Source organism: Neoarius graeffei, chromosome 6 (assembly GCF_027579695.1).
Source record: "Neoarius graeffei isolate fNeoGra1 chromosome 6, fNeoGra1.pri, whole genome shotgun sequence".
Lineage (NCBI taxonomy): Eukaryota > Metazoa > Chordata > Actinopteri > Siluriformes > Ariidae > Neoarius > Neoarius graeffei.
Genome location: NC_083574.1, coordinates 86,267,264 through 86,282,240, shown reverse-complemented (window position 1 = coordinate 86,282,240; position 14,977 = coordinate 86,267,264). Strand labels below are relative to the sequence as shown.

General features: G+C 44.3%; 1 protein-coding gene across 1 annotated transcript in view; it reads left to right on the top strand.

The window, feature by feature from the left end:
- Window positions 1-4,623: 4,623 nt before the first annotated feature.
- Window positions 4,624-14,977, top strand: part of wtip (WT1 interacting protein) — a 141,820-nt gene continuing 131,466 nt past the window's right edge. The window contains exon 1 of the mRNA XM_060924146.1: window positions 4,624-6,053. Coding sequence (XP_060780129.1) covers window positions 5,156-6,053 — 898 coding nt within the window. The 5' untranslated portion in view covers window positions 4,624-5,155. The remainder of the gene's footprint in view (window positions 6,054-14,977) is intronic.

Genomic DNA, 14,977 nt, shown 5'->3' with positions numbered 1-14,977 from the left:
CTTTGTCCCTCCCAGTTCAAAAAACGTATCTGCGCCCCTGCACTAAATACAGGGCAATTCGGCCAGAAGTTTGAGACTGGGACGAAGGTTCATGCTTCAGTAGGACAATGACCCTAAACTTACTGCTAAAGCTACACTGGAGTGGTTTAAAGGGAAACATTTAAATGTCTTGGAATGGCCTAATCAAAGCCCAGACCTCAATCCAATTGAGAATCTGTGGCGTAACTTTGAAGATTGCTGTAGCCCAACGCAACCCATCTAACTTGAAGGAATTGGAGCAGTTTTGCCTTGAGGAATGGGCAAAAATCCCAGTGGCTAGATGTGCTAAGCTAATAGAGACACACCCCAAGAGACCTGCAGCTGGAATTGCAGCAAAAGGTGGCTCTACAAAATATTGACTCTTTTTGTTGGGGTGAACACCTATGCACGCTCCAGATTTCTGTTTTTCCATCTTAATTATTGTTTGTGTCACAATTAAAAAACAAAAACAATTTTCGCCTTTAAAGTGGTAGGCATGTTGTGTAAATCAAATGGTGCTAACCCTCCAAAAATCCATTTTAATTCCAGCTTGTAATGCGACAAAACAGGACAAACACCAAGGGGGATGAATACTTTTGCAAGCCACTGTATATATTGATTTATAACTTCTCACCCCACTGTAGAGAGAGCAGTTTAAAAAGTTCTCATAAGCGTGTGATTTATTCTGGAGTATGTTTTGCATGATGCAAAAGTTAATTATGATCCTCACCGGGAGGCATTAATCACTCTTGTGATTACATCAGAAGTGTCTGATGGAGAGACATTCTGGCATTGAGTTGTAAAACACTCCTTCAAAACATTTCCCTCACATAACCACCAACTTGCATCCAAATAAACAAACTCCAACCGTTTCTTTCTCTCAAATAAGGAGTAGTATCTGGAAAAGGGAAACGTGTCCGAGCAGCTGCTAAAAACACTCTCACAAACCACTGCTAATGAGATGCACAAGACACGCCCCCAGGGGTTGGGACATCCACAATCTTGAGAGCACTGATTTTGAAAAAATGACAGCTAGTTACCTTGAAGACGATTTATCCAAAAAACCATAATAATAATAATAATGGTGTATTGTAAGTGAAAAACTATAAAATTAAAATAAGAATTTTTTTTCTTATAGATTGCGCTCTCATATCGGTGTCGTTAATGTCGGGATCAGACTACGTGATATTTTTGTCTTTCACGGTGGTCACCGTGTCAGGTTAAGCAATCATAGTGCCATAAATTTGTGCTGTGTCTTGGTCAGGAGATTGGTAAAGCCTAGGTCACAACCGGACGTACGATTTTTTGGCCGTGCGATTTTTGCCGTTTACCAAATCGCTGCGTTTTTTTTTTTTGTTCGTGGAGAAAGACGCACGTTGGCAACCTGAAAAAAACATAAGCGCCCGTAGAGTTTGTTTGATATGACAAAGAACCTCTGTGGCCGGTCTGCGACCAGTCAACGGCTCGAAAATCAGCACGTCACACGTGCGCCCTCCGTGCGTTTCTTGCGTTTTTTGCACGTAGACCGGCCGTAGGAGCACGTACGACTGGTTGTGACCGAGGCTTAACATGACAAGTTTGACCCTGAAAAATGATCGTTCACGTCCTTGTGTGTCGTCGGGGAGGAGGGTTAAGAAATCGTCAGTCACGGCTATCAAAGAACACGTCGTAGGATTCATCAAACTAGGTGAATTTTTTTTTTTTAAATTCTGACATGCTTGACTTTTTGTTGGGGTGTCGTAGGCCATCCCAGACGCTACATCAATGTTCTTTGATGAGGCCTATTCATCGTACCTGATATTCATATTCAGGCCTGGCGCTGGAAATTTTATCACCTGTGACAAAACCTATCAAATCGAGATGAGTTCCTGTAGTGTGATCCTGGGAAACACACTCGGGTGAGTACAGCTCGGAAACATGGGTGCTTTGGAAACATGACTTATAATGAGAGGAGAGACTGACTAAACTCTCGAACCCATCCATCCATCCATAGCCACTTATTCTGTCCTACAGGGTCGCAGGCAAGCTGGAGCCTATCCCAGCTGACTACGGGCGAAAGGCGGGGTACACCCTGGACAAGTCGCCAGGTCATCACAGGGCTGACACATAGACACAGACAACCATTCACACTCACATTAACACCTACGGTCAATTTAGAGTCACCAGTTAACCTAACCTGCATGTCTTTGGACTGTGGGGGAAACCGGAGCACCCGGAGGAAACCCACGCGGACACGGGGAGAACATGCAAACTCCACACAGAAAGGCCCTCGCCGGCCACGGGGCTCGAACCCGGACCTTCTTGCTGTGAGGCGACAGCGCTAACCACTACACCACCGTGCCACCCTTGCTTCTAGAACCTCGTAGAAAAATAATATATCTATGACTCTTTTTCAAGTTCCGAAAGGGCGTTATTTCTACTGACATTAATAATTACTTAGATACATCGGAGTCATGTTACAGAACACATAATTACAACCCCAACAATTACAACTTTATTTATTTACACAAACAGGATTATTACAGGAATTCTACAGAACGATGGACCTTAGTTTGTTTAGGACCAGCCTAATTAATATTTATGTATCGAAGCGAGACTCATACAGTCCTCCAGGCTAGAAATTAATCAGGCACATCATATATTTAAGTAAATATAGATACCATATTGCCAGTTTTTCTCTTTGTAAGCGCAACACTGAGAATGTGTGACCTACTGCATGCTGGTGCCTCCTTAAACTTCCTCACTGTGGTCACTTCCCTTCATTACTTATGAATATTTTTGCCTCTATCGTTAATATATATTTTTTCCTTTCTCCTAATAGTATTTCTGCACTTTTTAAGTAATCTATCTTATCCTTTGAATAAGTCGGGGTGAGGTCACAGTTGGGACGAAGGTTCTGTTCATATCCCCCGTCACACCTCTCTGTTTAGTTTTTCTTTGTTAGATGGACCTGACTATTTCTGGTATTTTAGTTTCTCAGTATTTTATTGTAATTTTGTGACAAAGCCATTGAACTAAACTAAACTGAGCTTTGTCGGTCCTGAGGTGAATTTGGGGTGTTAGAGCACTGAGGACACGCTGAGGAACAGGAAGAGGAACCTGTGCTGTCGAGAGAACGGGTTCAAAAGTTCTCCTACGAGTCTGGGGTGGATTTTACATGATGCAAATTACTAATTATTATATTATTGGTTTAGCTCTGTTGTCCTTCAACACCACAACCTGGCAGAGAGAGAGAGAAAGAAAGAGAAAATAAGAAAGAGAGAATGAGAGAGAGAGAAATAAATAATGAGAGAAAGAAACAGAGAAAGGAAGAGAGAGAAATAGAAACAAAGAAAGAAAGAAGAGTGAGAGAGAAAGTGAGAAATAAATGAGAGAAAGAAAGAAACAGAAAGGAAGAAAGAGAGAGAGAAAGAAAGAAATGAGAGAGAGAAAGTGAGGGAAATAATGAGAGAAAGAAACAGAGAAAGGAAGCGAGAAAAAAGAAAAATGAGAGTGAGAGAGAAAGAGTGAGAGAAATAAGTAATGAGAGTGAAAGAAACAGAGAAAGGAAGAAAGAGAGAAAAAGAGAGTGAGAGAGAAATAATTAGAGAAAGAGAAAGGGAGAGAGAGAGAGAGAGAGAGAAAGAAACAAAAAGAAAGAAAAAAGAAAGAAAGAGTGAGGTAATAAGTAATGAGAGTGAGAAAGAAACAGAAAGGAAGAGAGAGGAAGAAAAAGAGAGAGAGAAAGGATGAAAGAGAAATGAGAGAGAAATAAGTAATGAAAGAGAAATAAATTAATAGAGAGAAAGAAAGAAATAGAAAGAAAGAGAGAAATAAATAGAGAAAGAAATAGAGAGAGAGAAAGAAACAGAGAAAGGAAGAGAGAGAGAGAAATAGAAACAAAGAAAGAAGAGAGAAAGAAAGAAACAGAAAGGAAGAGAGAAAGAGAAAGTGAGAGAAATAATGAGAGAAAGAGAGGAAGAGAAAGAGAAAAAAGAAAAATGAGTGAGAGTGAGAGAAATAAGTAGAGTGAAAGAAAAACAGAGAGAAAGGAAGAGAGAAAGAGAAGTAAATGAGAGGAAGAGAGAGAGAAATAGAGAGAGAGAAAGAAACAGAAGAAAGAAGTAATAAGTAATGAGAGAGAGAAAGAAACAGAGAAAGAAAGTGAGAGAAATAATGAGAGAGAGAGAAAGGACGAAAGAGAAATGAGAGAGTGAAAGAAATAAGTAATGAAAGAGAAAGAGAAATAAATTAATAAAGACAAAGAGAAAGAAATAGAGAAAAAGAGAGAAATAAATAAATAAATAAATAAATAAATAAATAAAGAGAAATAAAGAGAGAGAGAGAGAGAGAGAGGTAACCGGTTTTGTGATAAATCCATAAATTAGATTTTTTTCTTCTCCCTGATCCACTGCTTTAATCTTTGGCAGGGCAGGGCAGGACCCCCCCACCCCCGCCTCACCCCCCCGCCTCACCCCCCCGCCGCACCCCCCCGCGCCCTTTGCTGAGCTCGCTCGCCGTCATTGTTCCGCGCGCGCATTAAAGCGCATTCCAGAGCGGCGGAGCGCACCCCTGCCCGGCCCCGCGCTCCTCCCCCCTCTCCCCCTCCCTCCTCCCCCCGCATTCCTGCCGCACACAAACGAGTCCCGCGCGCGCTGCTCGCTTTCTTTTCTCTTATTTCACCCCTCTCTCTCTCTCTCTCTCTCTCTCTTTTAAATTCCTCATTTTTGTCACGTCGGGTTTCTTTTTTTTCTTCTTTTTTTTTGTTCTTTGCTCGATTTACCCTGAAACTTTTCGCGCGAGAAATTAAACGCGGCTCGGATTTGTTTAAAAAAAAAAAAAAGAGACGACGTTTTGTTTTGGAGAGAGAGGGAGAGAGAGAGAGAGGGAGAGAGAGAGAGAGGGAGGAAATTCCTCCGCCATTGACTGCAAAAGGACGCTTCAACTTCACCGAGCAGCTCGTGCGGAGGAAACTTTGTTTCGGAGAGAGTTGTGTTTGAAGGAAGCCCCGGTGATTTAGAGGGATGATGCACCGGGAGGAACTCACACCGGAAACCTGACGAGGAGGAGGAGGATGAAGAACGGACAGCGCGCGCGTTTCGGTGCCGTTACAGAGTGAAATGCACGAGCTGTTTGTGTCTGTGCAGCAGCAAGACGGATGGATCGCTACTACGGAGAGGATCCGGCGCGCAGAGCGGGCGAGCTGATGGAGAACCTGTCGCTGCGCGAGTCTTACCGGGACATGAGAGCGGAGCTCGAGCCGGACGTGGACTTCGGGCTCCCCGAGCACAAGAGCAAGCGCGCGCACAGAGACGCCTTTTACGTGGACGACGCGTACTGTAGCGCGAGATCCGAAGTTGCTTTGCCGTGCTACGGCGGCGAGCGGCACCGGAGATCATGCGTTCACGCGAGCCCGCGCTCGAGCCTCGCGGCGCCCGGGCAGCAAGAGAAGTGCGGAAGCCCGCGCTCGAGTCTCGCGCACTGCGACGGCAGCGGCGCTCTGAGCCCGCGCTCGAGCTACGCGAGCACGTCCAGCGACGCCAGCAAGCCCTCGAGCCCCGGATACGTCTACGAGTGCGCGAGCAGACCGAGCAGCAACCGCACGAGCGGCGTCAGCATGGGCTACGACCAGCGGCACGCGAGTCCCCGCTCCAGCATCTGCGGTCCGAGCAGCGCCGGACTGACCCTCAGCCCCCGGTCCAGCATCTCCAGCCACAGCTCCAGGAGCTCGCGGAGCTCGCGTGGCTCCATGGGCGCGTGCCCGGAGCTGCTTGTCGCCTCGTCGCCTCGCGCGTCCCTGCTGGAAGACGCGCTGCTGCAGGACACCGGCGAGGCGGGCGGGCTTCACCGCGCGCACCTTCATCCGTTCACTGTGCCGGAAGAGACGCACCACGGTGCCTCGGCGAGAGCTCGCGCCCCGGCGCCCAAACTGAAGCTGCCCTACCAGGTGACCCCTGCGCGTGAGAGCGGCGCGAGCCAGGCGGAGAGGAGGCTCGAGGCCCTCACTCTGGAGCTCGAGCGGGAGCTGGAAATGCACATGAAGAAGGAATATTTCGGTAAAGTCGGATCAAACACGCGCACCTGTTTACACATCACACACAAACACAACATCCGTGAAATGAAACGCACATCAGGGCTTTATCACTAAAACCTGTTGCTTCTTTGGAGATCAGATCCCAGTTTGTATCTTCATACTCGGTGCAGGATTTCTTTGGAGATCGGATCCCAGTCAGTGCATGATTTCTTCAGAGATCAGATCCCAGTTTGTATCTTCATAATCGGTGCATGATTTCTTTGGAGGTCGGATCCCAGTCAGTGCATGATTTCTTTAGAGATCAGATCCCAGTCAGTGCATGATTTCTTAAGAGATCAGATCCCAGTTTGTATCTTCATACTCGGTCCATGATTTCTTCGGAGGTCAGATCCCAATTTGTATCTTCATACTCAGTCCATGATTTCTTCCGAGATCAGATCCCAGTTTGTATCTTCATACTCGGTGCATGATTTCTTTGGAGATCGGATCCCAGTCAGTGCATGATTTCTTTAGAGATCGGATCCCAGTCAGTGCATGATTTCTTAAGAGATCAGATCCCAGTTTGTATCTTCATACTCGGTCCATGATTTCTTCGGAGGTCAGATCCCAATTTGTATCTTCATACTCAGTGCATGATTTCTTTGGAGGTCAGATCCCAGTCATTGCATGATTTCTTTAGAGATCAGATCCCAGTTTGTATCTTCATACTCAGTGCATGATTTCTTTGGAGGTTGGATCCCAGTCAGTGCATGATTTCTTCGGAGGTCAGATCCCAATTTGTATCTTCATACTCGGTGCATGATTTCTTTGGAGATCGGATCCCAGTCAGTGCATGATTTCTTAAGAGATCAGATCCCAGTTTGTATCTTCATACTCGGTGCATGATTTCTTTGGAGGTCGGATCCCAGTCAGTGCATGATTTCTTTAGAGATCAGATCCCAGTTTGTATCTTCATACTCGGTGCATGATTTCTTTGGAGGTCGGATCCCAGTCAGTGCATGATTTCTTTAGAGATCAGATCCCAGTTTGTATCTTCATACTCAGTGCATGATTTCTTTCGAGATCAGATCCCAGTTTGTATCTTCATACTCGGTGCATGATTTCTTTAGAGATCAGATCCCAGTTTGTATCTTCATACTCAGTGCATGATTTCTTTGGAGATCGGATCCCAGTCAGTGCATGATTTCTTAAGAGATCAGATCCCAGTTTGTATCTTCATACTCGGTGCATGATTTCTTTGGAGGTCGGATCCCAGTCAGTGCATGATTTCTTTAGAGATCGGATCCCAGTCAGTGCATGATTTCTTTGGAGATCGGATCCCAGTCAGTGCATCATTTCTTAAGAGATCAGATCCTAGTTTGTATCTTCATACTCGGTCCATAATTTCTTCAGAGATCAGATCCCAGTTTGTATCTTCATACTCAGTCCATGATTTCTTCAGAGATCAGATCCCAGTTTGTATCTTCATACACAGTGCATGATTTCTTCGGCGGTCAGATCCCAATTTGTATCTTCATACTCAGTGCATGATTTCTTTAGAGATTGGATCCCAGTTTGTATCTTCATACTCAGTGCATGATTTCTTTAGAGATCAGATCCCAATTTGTATCTTCATACTCAGTGCACGATTTCTTTGGAGGTCGGATCCCAGTGCATGATTTCTTTAGAGATCAGATCCCAGTTTGTATCTTCATACTCAGTGCATGATTTCTTTGTAGATCAGATCCCAGTCAGTGCATGATTTCTTCAGAGATCAGATCCCAGTTTGTATCTTCATACTCAGTGCATGATTTCTTTAGAGATCGGATCCCAATTTGTATCTTCATACTCAGTGCACAATTTCTTTGGAGATCGGATCCCAGTCAGTGCATGATTTCTTCAGAGATCAGATCCCACTTTGTATCTTCATACTCAGTCCATGATTTCTTTCGAGATCAGATCCCAGTTTGTATCTTCATACTCAGTCCATGATTTCTGAATTGGATTGTTATCCTGAACAAACTACTCTACATCCTCAGGAAAAAAGTACCAAATCGCACCCTTTTTGTAACAGAGGTACCTTTATTAATGCTTCTTAAACCTTGAAATGCTGATGCAGCAGAGCTTGAAAAAGATTTAAGATGCACTACTGGCACTAACGGTACAAAACGCTCCAGAGTCCTGTCCGGCACCAAGGACTGGGACTGTTTAGTACCCTTTTCCTGAGAGTGTAATGATCTAATAAGATTGAATCACATTGTTTGTGAGTTGAGACCTTGTTGTACGGTACCCAAGCCGAGCTGTTTTGGTGGATTTGTCTTGATTATTAGGTTTGTGTTGTATTTCTCAGCAAGTTGCTCAGGAACACCATTACTGTTTATAGTCTGGGTGCTGAAACAAAGCCCTGTGTTGTGCATCTTAAAGGGTGTGTAAGTCATGTGTGGTGTGTAAAAATGTCTTAAAAGCAGGTGGGGTTGTTTCCCACATGCCATCCAGGGTTTGTGACTGAGGTGCTTTGTGTGCGGTGACTCCGCATTGTAAAAGGCTGGGTTTAATCTCAGCCTGGGAAACCAAGCCGACTACGGTGCACAGGTAATGTCTATTATTTTATCGTTTCACCAGTGAATAGGTGCGTCTGGGCTGTTGTGTGAATCATGGGATTTTCTCCAGACATCAGTCCACCACAACTTAGTTTACTCACTGCTGATGATGAGTGTGATTCACTGTTTCATGGTTTCGTCTTGTGTTTTATTCATTCTTCAAAGACTTTAAAGAAAGTTGATCATAAAGCAAAAAAGCAAACGTTCACTTTGACCGAATACTTACCTCAAATTTAGACATGGACCTGTTTGATGTGTTTAGTTTGCTCATTTACGTTTACGCTTTATGATTTCCGAAACATTACACTTGAAACATAAACTGTTTTCTCAGCAGTCTCAGATCAAATATGATTAAAATTCCCCGAACAGAAAAGCTGATTTGCTGAAAAGGAAAGTACACAGGATGTGAAAGACATGCATTTTCATCTGGTAGCTCTAACTTTCGTCAACTTTATCCAGGTGAACTTTGCTGTATAAGCTTCTGTTTTGTGAGCCAATAGAAAATGTGGGTGGGACCGTGATGTCTAAGGTGGGATAAAATGGAAATCCGCTTGTTAAGCCATGATGTAACGGCTGTGTTTCCAGGGCCAAGCCTCGTCTCCTTAACGTGCCGCAGTGTTGAGTCCCTTGTTGTTTGAATAGATCTGAGTCTAAAAATATACATGCAGTTGCCATGAAGGAAAGCATTTACTCACTTTTAGTACTTATGAAATGTAATATCTCAAAAAAGAGTTTTAAAATGAAGAGCAAAGTGGCGAGAGGGTGGGACAAGCAAAGGATATCAGTGATTGGTTATGGGCGGGACCATGGTTATCAGTAATTGGTCGGGGTGGCAATGGTTATCAGCAATTGGTCATGGGCGGGACCATGGTTATCAGTGTTTGGTCCGGGAGACCATGGTTATCAATGATTGGTTATGGGCGGGACCATGGTTATCAGTGATTGGTCGGGTGGACCATGGTTTTCAGTGATTGCTCGTGGGCGGGACCATGGTTATCAGTGTTTGGTCCGGGAGACCATGGTTATCAGTGATTGGTTATGGGCGGGACTATGGTTATCAGTGATTGGTCGGGTGGACCATGGTTATCAGTGATTGGTCGGGTGGACCATGGTTTTCAGTGATTGCTCGTGGGCGGGACCATGGTTTTCAGTGATTGGTTGTGGGCGGGGCCATGGTTATCAGTGATTGGTTGTGGGCGGGGCCATGGTTATCAGTGATTGGTAATGGGGGGACCCTGGTTATCAGTGATTGGTTGTGGGCGGGACCGTGGTCATCAGTGGTTGGCTGTGGGCCGGACCATGGTTATCAGTGATTGGTCGGGTGGACCATGGTTTTCAGTGATTGCTCGTGGGCGGGACCATGGTTTTCAGTGATTGGTTGTGGGCGGGGCCATGGTTATCAGTGATTGGTTGTGGGCGGGGCCATGGTTATCAGTGATTGGTTGTGGGCCGGACCATGGTTATCAGTGATTGGTTGTGGGCGGGACCGTGGTCATCAGTGATTGGCTGTGGGCCGGACCATGGTTATCAGTGATTGGTTGTGGGTGGGACCATGGTTATCAATGATTGGCTGTTGGCGGGACCATAATTATCAGTGATTGGTCATGGGGGGACCCTGGTTATCAGTGATTGGTTGTGAGGGGGGACCATGGGTATCAGTGATTGGTCATTGTTATCAGTGATTGGTTGTGGGCAGGGCCATGGTTATCAGTGATTGGTCCCAAGCACAAGTTAGGCGCTACGCTGTGAGCCAAGTGAAACTGCTTTCTGAACTCGTATTCCAGCCGCTGTGATGTGAGCTCAAGTTCAAAACCGTCACTATTGTGTGTTGAAAAAGTCACTAAATTTGTCTCTAGGCTTTTCTTTTTTCTTTTTTTTTAAAGTTAAAGTTGCTAAAGGAGTCTGAGGTGAAGTGGCCAAGTGGTTAGAGCGCTAGACCACTAAGCGAACAGTCCCCGGTTCAAGCCTCGCCTCGGACGGTGATCTGGGGCTCGCCTCCTGTCCACCCAGCAGTGAATGGGGACCTGGTGGAAACACTGGGGAAGTTAAAGGCGGTGAGGAAAGGAACTGACCACCCTACCTCACCATGCCGACGGCCTAGACAGAGTGTGCTCTCTAACAGGCACTCCCCGACGTACATACGAAAAACGTATATGGGACTCTTTGACTTTTGAAAGGAGTCTAAAAATTCATCATCAAATCTCACAACAAAGTACGTTGGCAACACTGAATGGGTGTTTGGCCCTGGAAATGGCTATTGACATCAGACTTAACAAGCTGATAAAGCAGGAACTTTAGGCTTTACACACCAAATACAACAAAAAAATGCAAATAAATTCAGTTGCAACATTTTTGCATAAACAGTGTATGCACACCAAGCCCAAGGCAAATTTTTTTAATATTTCGTGTTCGAGTTCTTACTCATTTCCTGCTGGTTTCATGCTGCGAGTGTCAGGAGTGTCCTGGGTGGAGACGAATCATGAAATGGAGTCGTCTATTAGCGATTAAGACGTAATAAGTTTTGGGGACACCTGTGTTGGAACGGGGACGACGACAGGGAGAGTTTGGTAATCTCTTTCAAGAGTTGAAGCTGAGAGACGGGATTAATGAGCAGCTCAACCGTTTTGCCGGCTTTTTCTGCTTGTCATTCTGTTGTGTGGCTTCAGTGGAACCCTGAGTTGATCGGTCAGGTGATCACATTCCCATGCGAAATTTCACAAAACACAAGATGGATCCAGATTGATTTTTTCATCGTATCGAATTTCCTTCTTGGTGTTTAAAAAGAACACATGGGTTTTAAAAACCTACATAATTCTGTGCGAATATTTCATCCTTAAATTCAGACTTGGTGTGGAGGGGATTTATTATGAAGTAGTTATTATTAATACTTTATTATTAATTGTTTTGGTATAAATACACAGGTGATTATTTAAAAAATGTATATTAAAAAAAATTATTTCCAACTTCAAAAGTGGCATGCAAATGTCATAACGGCGTGGTGAAAAATTGTCACTTATCTATGGCGACTCACATAAAATACTTTGTTTTGAAATCGATGAAATAAATCACAGTTCCACCTTACCTTTGAATAGTTTTCAGGCTTTCGTCTAAACGGGGGAACAGGGGCGCTGCGCCCTCTTACTCTCGGCGTGCGCCCCCTTACCGACTCCGTGAAAACATCCCAGCAACACCACGTGACAATGTGTCTGATCATCAAATACGTTATAATTGCTCCAAAAATATTCCAATCATAGTAGATACACCGCCAGACGGTGCAAAAACAATCCGAATTGGCGTTTTTCAGACTGAGGCGCCATGTTGTTTAGTTGTTTACTTGTCGCGGCTGCTCTCGCGAGATTTGACATGGGTTACATACAAGGTCAGCTGACTTGTAGAGCGAGATTTCTCGAGACTCGATGACCTTTCACCCACCGGCGCGGGAGCTTTTGACAGAAGTAGTTCGCGAGTTGTTTTTGTTGACACTTGGGCATCTAAAGATGTCATCCCGCGGCACGAAACGGAAGAAAGCCAAAGACTGTCCGGGGCAGAAGAAGATTACTTCTTTCTTTTTCAATGTTGACAGACAATTTGTTACAATTTCCCTCTCAGACAGCCTCAGAATGTCCCATTGGAGCATTTTTCAAAGGCTTTGCACGGCAGGGGGGGACGGACAACCGGCACCATCCCCGCTTCGCTCCCTCGCCATGGTGAGCGCCCTCATACTAAATTTTTCTAGAAAAAACCCTGGTTTTAGACCAAATTTCGTAGCATCTTTAGTGTTTTTAGGAACAGAATTTTCTTGCATAATTTATAATTCTTCCTCACTTATGCTGACAAAGCGATTGGCTGCCATTTTGCCGAGTCACTCGAGGTGATTATCAAGAAATAGTCAGAATTTCTCAACCAATCAGCATGCGCAGTTTTCTATAAAATCACTTGTATATTTATACTCATAATATTTATTATTTTTTTCGCGGTCCGGTTTCCATCAAATCCTGCGCTCTGATTGGCTAGCGAGCCGGTCCGTATCCTACGGTACGGACCCCGGTTACAGACCTCTGGCGACTCGCTCGTTCACAACAACAACAACAAACATCGTAGCAATTTTTTGTCAACATTTATTTTCGCATTTCTCAGGAGAATAGCATTAATTTTACAGCATGGATAGTAATAACGACAGTGTTCACAGCGAAAGCGAGTTTTACTACCCTGAGGAAGAAGAAATAAAAGAAAACATTTCAGGAGAAAGCTAAAAACTTCTAACTTGCTAACGCAGAGCAAAAACATGGCTGAATCCTGAATGACTCAATTTTGTATAAATAGGGGACTACATAGGCGGAAAATGTAGTTTTTTTTTTCCTGCCATGGAAGTGCACTTGTATACCGAGGAGGAAGCCATTTGCATTACAGCCGTGAATGAGGATTCAAAATAGCATTAATTTTACAGCATGGACAGCGATAACGACAGTGTTCAGAGCGAAAGCGAGTTTTACTACCCTGAGGAAGAAGAAATAAAAGAAAACATTTCAGGAGAAAGCTAAAAACCTGTAACTTGCTAATGCCAAGCACAAACATGGCTGAATCCTGAATGACTCCTATTTGTATAAATAGGGGACTACACAGGCGGCAAAATGTAGTTGTTTTCCTGCCATGGAAGTGCACTTGTATACCGAGGAGGAAGCCATTTGCATTGCAGCCGTGAATGAGGATTCAAAATGGCGGCTCGGCTCGGTTTTCCATTTCGGGCGCTCTCGTTTTCTGTTAGAATTTGGTAAAGAAAAAATAAATATATTATTTACCAGCTTAAGGTCGGTCCGTATGGTGAAATACCGTGGCCTCGGCCTTGAATAATTTCAAGACCTCGGTCATGGTATTTCACGATACGGACCTCCCAGCTGGTAAATAACATATATATATTTATTAAGTAGCGTCAGAACAGACTACAGTATGACTTTGTATACTACAGCTTACAGCCACTAGTTTAAGGCAACCAGCATATCTAAATCATCACACATTCATCTCAAAAGATGCTAGTCTCAATAATAGTATTTATACGTAAACATTTTCATGAAAGTATGTATTAATATTCTGATTTTACCCATGATTCCATCTCTGCATTTTGGGAATTTCGACTGGCACCAAACTATATTATGTCCTGAGGAAGAAACACATTCTCCAAATGTCTTTAGCTTTCTTTTAGCGCTAGCCTAGGTTCATGCTAGCAAGTCAGAATTTGTTCATGTCACTTGTAGTTTGTTTCTTGTGTGATTTTTTTTTTTAAGTTCTGATGTGTTTCATGAGCTGACTAGTTTACCACAAAGGAAATAATGTGCTATAGACCCCTTTCACTGACGTCACCCGAAACCGGAAGTAAATAGACCCTGCGCCATTTTGGAAGACCAACAAACTCGTGATTAGGGGGAAATAACGGCAGCGGTATGTGAACCCACGAGAATAAAGTGGAGTGGCAAACGACTTAAACAAATCTGAGCTGTTTTATTTATGATTTATTGGCCCAACAGTAGACTTGAAAGAAACCTGTGTGAGACTTGGCAAAAAACTGTGGATATAATGGATAAGTCTGTGCATGATCTGCGGACACTTTGAGGTAAGCAAACGCAAGAAATTCAGATTTAAAACATGCTAAAGTGGCCCCAAGTTGATAACTGTATGAGGAGCAAGCCTCCCAGACTTCTACAATTTAATAATAATAATAATTTAGGATGGTTTGGGGCTTGCTCGCTGCTGCCAGGTTGGTTGTTCAGTAGCCTGACTGTTTTTTTTTTCTTCTTGCGTGTGGTATCATTGTTGACGCGAGGTTGTTTTTTGAACATGCCAATGCGGACACGATTTCCCCTGATGAGTTATGACTTCAGACGCGATGCGTGTGTGGAGGTGTGGAGTCCGCGTGATATGTGCATAAGATAGGCTTCTCATGTGTTTGGAGATCCGTGCTCCGAGACAAGCGCAAGGCTTCTCATGTGTTTGGAGATCCGCGCTCCGAGACAAGCGCAAGGCTTCTCATGTGTTTGGAGATCCGCGCTCCGAGACAAGCGCAAGCGCACACCCCCCAGGGAAAAAAAGGGACCCCCCGAAAATATCGGCATAGTTCGAACACTGAGTGTAGGCACTGGGTGTAAACAACAAATAGTTTACAATGTCTGGGTAGCAAACGGATGGCAGAATTGGTGTCAGGTCCTCCTGATGTTTCCATTCTCCCTTGCCGTGAGTCTTATCATATGGGTCAAACCCATCAATCACAGCGAGTTTCTCCACATACCGTGCCCTTTCTGCAGCTGGTAATGTACTCACATAACCAAAATTCTCATCCATCGTGTCACTTTACTCTCGCTCGTACTTTGTTTTA